Source organism: Chelonia mydas, chromosome 1, assembly GCF_015237465.2.
Source record: "Chelonia mydas isolate rCheMyd1 chromosome 1, rCheMyd1.pri.v2, whole genome shotgun sequence".
Lineage (NCBI taxonomy): Eukaryota > Metazoa > Chordata > Testudines > Cheloniidae > Chelonia > Chelonia mydas.
This window is the reverse complement of record NC_057849.1, coordinates 261,276,744-261,284,896: the sequence shown is the minus strand read 5'-3', so window position 1 is coordinate 261,284,896 and position 8,153 is coordinate 261,276,744. Positions and strand designations below refer to the sequence as shown.

General features: G+C 46.6%; 2 protein-coding genes across 2 annotated transcripts; both read right to left on the bottom strand.

Moving 5' to 3' along the window:
• Positions 1 to 3,902: 3,902 nt before the first annotated feature.
• Positions 3,903 to 6,595, bottom strand: LOC102936508 (histone H2A.J). The gene has a single exon (XM_037883555.2). It carries the CDS (start codon positions 5,918 to 5,920, stop codon positions 5,303 to 5,305), a length of 618 nt encoding a protein of 205 aa, XP_037739483.1. The 5' UTR covers positions 5,921 to 6,595; the 3' UTR covers positions 3,903 to 5,302.
• An 848-nt stretch (positions 6,596 to 7,443) lies between these two features.
• On the bottom strand, positions 7,444 to 7,894 carry LOC102945425 (histone H4). Its single transcript, XM_007064080.3, has one exon. It carries the CDS (start codon positions 7,848 to 7,850, stop codon positions 7,539 to 7,541), a length of 312 nt encoding a protein of 103 aa, XP_007064142.1. The 5' UTR covers positions 7,851 to 7,894; the 3' UTR covers positions 7,444 to 7,538.
• Positions 7,895 to 8,153: the final 259 nt, after the last annotated feature.

Sequence of the window (8,153 nt, the reverse complement as noted above, 5' to 3'; positions counted from 1 at the left end):
ATTATACCCAACACCCATAATCTGAGGATTTCAGTAACTCAGCCAGAGGTGAGGGGGTCCATTACAGGAGTGGTGGGTGAGGTTCTGTGGCCTGCAGTGTTCATGAGGTGAGACTAGATGATCCAAGATAGTCCCTTCTGGTGTTAAAGTCTATGAGATCCTACACCAAAGACAATACTTGTAGCCAATCCTACAATAAACTATCCAAAAATGTATCAACTAAGAAAGAGAAATGAGACAGATTTATGGGGAAGGGGATGTGGAAAAGCAGTGCTCTCAGTACCAGGGGGTGAGGGTTAATTTTCCACCCCGCTTAACCCGTCGCTCCAATACGAATGGGCTGCCATCCCCACCAACTGAACCCAGATCACTCTGCTCTCAGCCAGGATTGGGGCACCTGCCCGGCTGGAATCCCCTGGGTGGGAAGAACACACCACCCCTTGTGCAAGGGGGTCCAGGATCAGGCTCAGTTCTCACCTCCTCCTGGTGCAGGTCTCCCGCTGGGGACAGACCAGGCAGTGCCTCCTGCTGAGCCTGGCTGCTGCTGGGGGCTGTTGAGATCACAGGCACCATGGCGGGGTCAGCGCCCCCTGGCCAGAGTGTAGAGCCGCCTCTCTGCCTGGTGCATCTTGCACATCCTGCTCTGTCTGCTCCACGCACCTGCTCTACCTTCCCTGTAAGGGCCCAGCCTGTAGCACCTGGTCCACTTCCCAGAGCCTCTCTCCTGCCCCAGTGCCCAGCTCCCTCTGCCCCAAACTGCCCCCTGGCTGCATGGTCACCTCCCTTCTCCCTGACACCTCACCTCTCTCCTTGCTGCCAGCACTGTGGGAGCCCCCCAGGAAGCCAAGGAGATGCTGGTGCTGGTGGAAGAGCTGCCAGGGGGTGGCATCCCCATCCCCAAAGGACTTTCAGCCCAGGATGTAGGAGCTCAGCTTGCACCAAAGCAACTCCTCCCCCACCCTGCCCTGGACTATCACGCAGGGCGTGGGCATATGTTTGGGGTGGGTGTTTGTGATGGGGTGTAGGTTGGGGAGTGCATGGGGTAATAAGCAGGGCTGGTCAGGATGAGGGGGTGCATGGGGGATAGGTGGGGCTGAGGGTGCATGTGCTGTGTGTGGGATGGGTTGGTGAATGGGGGAATAGGCAGGGTTGGGTCACTTGGGTGTATAGGATAGGGGATGTATCAGTGCTTAATTTGTGCTGGAACTTGCCGGAGCTGAGCCCCAGCACCTCTTTCATTAGAAATTAAGCACTTCTGGTCTGCCTTTTCACCTTGCTCTAGACCACAGAACAAATGTATATTTTCTTGGTGTGTGATGAAGCACATCCTCCATGTTTTCCCTGCCTGTCCTTCCTGAACAAACTATACCCCTCTACCCAGAGCCATCCCTAGGGGATTGCAAGTCGGGGTGATTGCTCCAGGCCCCGAGCTTTGTTGGGCCCTGCGAGCCGGCGTAATTGGCCAGTGCCACATGGGCGATGGGTGAACTGCTGGCTGGGGGAGGCTACCCCCAGCCCCGCCCCTTCCACTTGAGGGAGAGCGCACCGGGAGGGACAGCGCGCCAGGAGGGACAACGTGCAGTGGTGCCGTTGCAGCCTCCCCCACCCTGGGAAGCTGGGCGGCATGGCCCCGGCCCCAGTCCCCTGGAGCCCAGTGGCACAACTGAAGCAGGACCCTGGGGGAGGGGGAGGGGGAGAGAGCAGAGTGTGGATGGGGACATGTCTGGTTGTTTAGGGAGTCACCGCCTCCCTAACGCACCCCCGATGCAATCAGTGCTGGAAGTGACGTCATTCCATGCCTGGCCCTGCCTCTACCAATATTCTCGTCATGAAATGTATCCCACCAAGTCTCTGCAATGCCAGTGAAGTCATACATTTTCTTTGTGTACTAAGACTTCCAGTTCTTCTAGCATTTGTACATAGACACCTAAGATGTAGAGCAGATTCCCCAGCCATTTTTCCTTTTGTTGTTCTTATGAGCCTATTGTAATTCTCCACTTTCCAGCTCTCTGGCAAGGTCACCTTTTTTTATACCTGTGAGTTTTTTTCACCTGGCCCCTTTGAACCTAATTCAAAGCCCTCCTCACCAGGTAGGAGATTTGGTATTCCAAGATGTTATTCTTCTTTGTCAGGTGGACCTCATCTCTTCCCAGCAATCCTTCTTCCTGGCACAACATCCCATGCTTCAGGAAGCCAAAGTCCTCCTGTCAACACCATCTTCACAGCCATACATTCATACCAGAGATATTTTTTTTCCCCTTCCTGGGCCCCTTCCCTCAACCCCTGGCTGGATGAGAACACCACTTGAATCCCTCACTTCTTCACCTTAGATCCCAGAGCCCAGTAATCACTGCTTATCTTCTCAGGGTCATGCCAGGCAATGCCATTAGTCCCCAGGTAAATAAGCAGAATGGGGTAGTGATCAGAGGGCTGGATGAGACTCAGCAACCTTTCCATAACACCTCAGATGTGGGCTTCAGGAAAGCAGTACACCTCCCATGACATCACATCAGGCCACCAGATGTATACCTCTTTCCCTCTCAGAAGGGAGTCCTCAACCACCACCACCACTTATCTCCTCCTCTTGAATATGGTAGCAGTGAGCCTTCCAGCCTGGGGGGCAGTTGGCTCCTCCTTCTCAGGTATTGGGGTCTGCTTCTCTCCTCCGGTTGCCAGTACAGCATAACAGTTCTTGACCTTGATGGATAGAGGACCAGAGTGGGGGTGGAGCACATCCCACTGCCTGAGGGGCCAGTTGTCAGTCTCCTCCCTCCAGAGCAGCCCAAAGCAATATCCAATATTTCATTGGAAGACCAAGAGTCAGAGGATCCACCAGACTCCTTGATATTTTGTTCAAATGATTAATCATCACTGTTAAAAAATGTATTTTATTTCTAATTATAATTTGACTGGTTTCAGTTTCCTACCATTGGCTTTGGGCCCAGCTTGTCAGGACGTTCCCTGTAGAACTTGCTTTTACTAGGTCAGGGACAAGGAAATGGGCAGTAGGTTCCCAGGAGCATCCATCAGGGTGATTGCCCTCCCAGTGTATAATGTAATAGAATTGGCCTTGCTGCAGTTTGTAATAAAGAATAGAATGCACTATGCATTCCTCATGACCCTGTATCTTGACTGGTGGCAGAAGCTGTTAGGCCTGATCGAGGAACTGGTCCTATATATAAGGCTTCAAAATGATACGTGGAACACTGACTATATTTTGAGGGGCTTGGAGAGTTGAAGTTTGAAGGCGACAGCGTTCATCTGCTGACATGTCCAAAAGGAGAGGAGGAATTGGTTGTCCAGTTTGTGGGAAGGTCTATTTGTGTGTAAGTGTCTCACAACAATTGAGTTGAGTAACAAATAGTAGCAGTAGCAGGTTGTCCTCCTATATGAGGACCAGTCCCCTATAGACACACCACAGGTCATCCTCACTTTGCTCATTAGTCACATTTTGATTGGTTTGAAGACTGAGAGGCATGGACAAGATGGCCTTGAAAATTCAAACTGATGTCTTGAGACTCTGCAGTGATCTAGGACAGGAGGGTGCATAACTAGAAAGTAGCACTTGTGCTGAAAGTTTGTAACTTTTCATAAAGGTTATTTATAGTTGTCTCACAGTTCCCCACCCCCTCCTCCCTTTCTCTGTGTATCAGTGAATGTGGCAGTGTGTAGGAAATTAGCATATGAGAAAAGAGGTAAGTGAGGAAGTCCACAAGAATGAACATGTTAGATCCAGAAATCATAATGGTATAAACATTTATCTTATGTTTCACATTTGAAATTTCTTGGGTAAAGTGAAGGTTAACTAACACCAAAAGGTTGCACATTTATTAAAAATAAAGCAAAATTGTTTTTATTTACTCCTCCCCTCTCCCCCACTTGTCAGGCTCCAAATTGTGTCAGACTATATTTCAAACATGTTTAAAATCTGGTCTGCCACTTGCTATCTGTTTGTTCAGAACCTAGCATTATAGGGCCTGCACCTGACTAAGATACCTAGGGATCACCTCAAGGTAAAAGGGGGGGTGGGGATTATATGAACAACTAATACTGGAAAATATTTATTAAAAAGTTTCCCAATAATTAGACCTCAGATATAGCAAATGTACTTTGTATAACTGAGTTTCTACTGAAAAGTTCCAGTCCTTTCTCCATGGGGAAAATCAAGTAGTATTCCAATAGAAATTAAAATAAGCCTATTGTGAAACTGACAGAGGTGAACAATAGGGCATTTAAGTATTTATGATTAAATATATATTTATTATTCCTGCTGTTTTGTTGTATGGTGGTCTTTATTTCTTGGCTGTTATTAGTAAATATTGAACAGTAAAACAGGTTTTTATATCATTTTCAAGTTCAGCAACTTAAAAAAGAATGTCCATCAGATGGCAGTAAAGGATAAGAAATGAGAAAGTGAAATACATGCCACAGCTTAGCAGAACCCCTTCTGATTATTTTGATCTATAGTTTTCAAAGATCTGCAAATTGTTAAATAATTTGTACAGTGTAGCCTTTCAGTTGACACCTGCACCTACAGCATTGTCTTCTAAATACTGCACTCTGTTTTCATATAAGCAATTCAGAAGCCCCTTCTCAACATTAAGTAAATAAAATCTGCCTATCGGTTTAGATGAATGAGTCTCTTTCCTTGAAATGGCAAAGGGGTCTGGTTTTCTGAGCGACTAGCGATTTGTCTGCAGACTTTCAAACCAAGTCACACTACTTCCTGTATGTACTGCAAAAGGCATAGTAGTAATGAAATTCTTTCCCGAGTTTGAAAAGCCCGCGCAAGGGTTGCCCAGTACCAACCCTCCTTTTTTTTACTTCTTCAATGAGTTACCTAGATGCATGAGACCTCTATTCTCGTACATCTGACAATAACCTGTAAAAGAGAAGGTTGGATGGGAGCTTGAGAGCTCTAAATACTGACTTCCTGTGGCAAGTTGTGCCGTGGAAAAATGATCGTTAATGATCGTATTAAATCTCAAATTTCCCACATCATCTTCAGCCAAAGTTATTCTCTCCCCCTCCGGTACGTTTAAGTGCGTGTGTGAACGGGACGTAAATTTACACATCCCAATTTAACCCACCGCTAGGTCCTCTTAGAAAAAATGAGGGCAAAATCCTGTCCCCGCTGATGTCAGTTAATTGTTTTGTTTGTTTGATTTTTGTTACGCTGATTTTTGTAAGAGGAGGATTTCACCTTTTGGAGATAATCAAACCCTTTTCTGACTTTGTGGGTGGCTCTGAAAAGAGCCTTTAGGTTAGTTTTGAAGTCGAAGTGTTTATTTCTCAGTCAGCTTTACTTGCTCTTTGCCTTGTGGCTCTCGGTTTTCTTGGGCAGCAGCACGGCCTGGATATTGGGCAGGACACCCCCTTGAGCGATCGTGACTTTCCCCAACAGCTTGTTGAGCTCCTCGTCGTTTCGGATGGCGAGCTGCAGGTGACGGGGGATGATCCTGGTTTTCTTGTTGTCCCGAGCAGCGTTGCCAGCCAGCTCCAAAATTTCAGCGGTCAGATACTCCAGCACCGCGGCCATATAGACCGGGGCGCCAGCGCCCACCCGCTCAGCATAATTACCTTTGCGCAGTAAGCGGTGCACTCGACCCACCGGGAACTGTAGCCCAGCCCGCGAGGAGCGGGACTTTGCCTTAGCCCGCACCTTACCTCCCTGCTTTCCTCGCCCCGACATTTGCGATTCACGTTCTACACAACACCCTTCACTCAGGAAAAGAAATGCAAAGTAAACCAAGGGACAGCCAGCAGCCGGCCTTATATTTCTTCCGTTTTCAGAGTCAAACGATTTGTGATAGGCTGGAGACTTGCCTTGTCTGAACAGCCAATGGGGAAGCGGATCTAACTGTGACCATTGGTGAAGCAGAATATGCCTGTCGGGAATGGGGTGGCTTTTGCATCTCATCGAATTAAAAAAAAAAAAAAGAGGGGGGGGGGGGGGCTCGGCACCATTTTTCCATCTGTTATTGCTGACTGAATATCAAGGGAGTTTTCTTTGTGTATTTACAGATTAGAAATGTCTGCAACGGGTCTTGTACATTGGTGCTCAGTGACGTGGACCACTCATTGAAGGTGCTTTTACTTCTAATTTAGTTTCTTTGAGGTGAATTTATCAATTAAATTAATTTAAACAAAACCCTAGCCCTCTACCTTCGAGACTATCTTGCGGAGATTATTAAATCAGGACACTGATAAATGGACCAACTATTGATTTAACAGTAAGGATAGATGTAGTCAGAAAGACTGGCTAAAGTGAGTATTCCATAACAGCAGTGCGCTCAGTTTACAGAAAGACACACAAGAGCATATCTGTAAATATCCAGTGGGTGAGAAATAAGTCCGCAGATGAATGGGGGAATTGAGATGTAATGCATAATTGATCATTCTCCACAGCGGGACTTTTAACAGGAACAGTCAGTATTTGTATACGCATCTCAAGTCCCCCACACAACTTTCTTTTACAAATTGTTGTCAGATTTACGAGAATGAAGGTCTTCAAATGACTGGTGCATCTGTTGGAAAGTCAAATAGAAAATCCCCGAGACGTAGTTTTGTACAAAACTTCCCCCTACTCCTCCGACCTAGCAAAGGGGATTAGGTATCTCTCCTTGAAGGGGTTAAAAAGGCGGTTTGTTACTGGGCAATCCTTGCACAGCGCGGGCTTTTCAACTCCCACAAGGTTTGTAATTGACTAATCCTTGCACAGAGCGGGCTTTTCAAACGCAGGAACTTGTTTTTAAGCCGCGCCCAGAAACCAGATAGAGAACGGATTTTTGCTTCTAAAATCGTCAGCATTTCCTCCCGCTCCCCTCCCTTCCTCGGAGACGTAGGCCGATATGCGTTTACACGGTAATCTTATGGCTATTGTAGATCAGTCCACTAACGGCAGCATTTATACGGAGGGAATAATTGGCTCCCGCACTAATCCCCTTTAACTGTTTTACAAAATGCATCTTCCTAATCGATTTAATATAGTATCTCAAAATAATATTAGCAATTGTTTATGAGGTGTTTTTTTTAAATGCCCCCATAATGCTGCTTTCTAGAAAATGAACTCGACTCTTCCTTGTAAATCCACCTTCCTGTACCTCTGCGACTGCTGGAGGAACTGGCCAGAGACTGGCGCCTGAGGACACCATCTACAGCTAAACGCTGCTACCCAAATACCTTCAATACTTTAAAACTATTACTTCTATATTCTAAACCAAATATGAATTAACACAAAAGGTAGAAGTCTAGTTAAGATTTGCTGTGTGTTCCCTGAGGCACTGTTTTACTTGTGGTTTTCAGACCTTCATGATTCAACCCCGCACCTCTACCCGAGTTAGCAGTGAAACAGAGGCGTATCTATAGAATTTGTCTAATAGAGTGACAAACACGTTGTTCAGATCAAAAATTTCAGTACAAAGTATTTTTTCCTAGCTCGTCTTCCTTCCCGTGCTGATTAGACTGATCCAGCTCTTACTGTGAAAACATGGGTGGCTCTGAAAAGAGCCGTTGTTAATTAGACCTGGGGAAAAGACTCAACCACCAAATCCGTACAGAGTGCGGCCCTGGCGTTTCAGAGCATAAACCACATCCATGGCTGTGACCGTCTTACGCTTGGCGTGTTCAGTGTAAGTAACAGCATCGCGGATCACATTCTCTAAAAACACCTTCAACACGCCACGCGTCTCTTCATAAATCAGTCCCGAAATACGTTTTACACCCCCACGGCGCGCCAACCGACGAATAGCCGGCTTTGTAATACCTTGGATATTATCACGAAGAACCTTCCGATGGCGTTTAGCGCCCCCCTTCCCAAGTCCCTTACCACCTTTCCCACGTCCAGACATAACTACCTCAGTACTACTCCACACAGCGAAAAAAGTATAAACTACTCTATCTGTAAACTATATTATCGTATGTGGGCTCGTCTGCTTATATACAACTGAAACCGACCTAATTGAAAACTGCAAAGAGGCGGTTCTATTCTAGTGGTCTTCCCTTTCCTTTCCCCACTGACCTCTGTACAATGATCATTTAGAAGAAAAGAGCGGGAGAGCATTCCCCTCCCCCACCCTCCTCCCGCTCACCGTTGGCAGCAGACTTCTCCTTTTAAAATTCAGAAATCTTTTGATTACAGATATATACATTTA

Bases quoted from the DNA above. Each gene is read 5' to 3' on its own strand.
- LOC102945425 (XM_007064080.3), bottom strand. From the start codon at position 7,850: ATGTCTGGACGTGGGAAAGGTGGTAAGGGACTTGGGAAGGGGGGCGCT.
- LOC102936508 (XM_037883555.2), bottom strand. From the start codon at position 5,920: ATGAGATGCAAAAGCCACCCCATTCCCGACAGGCATATTCTGCTTCAC.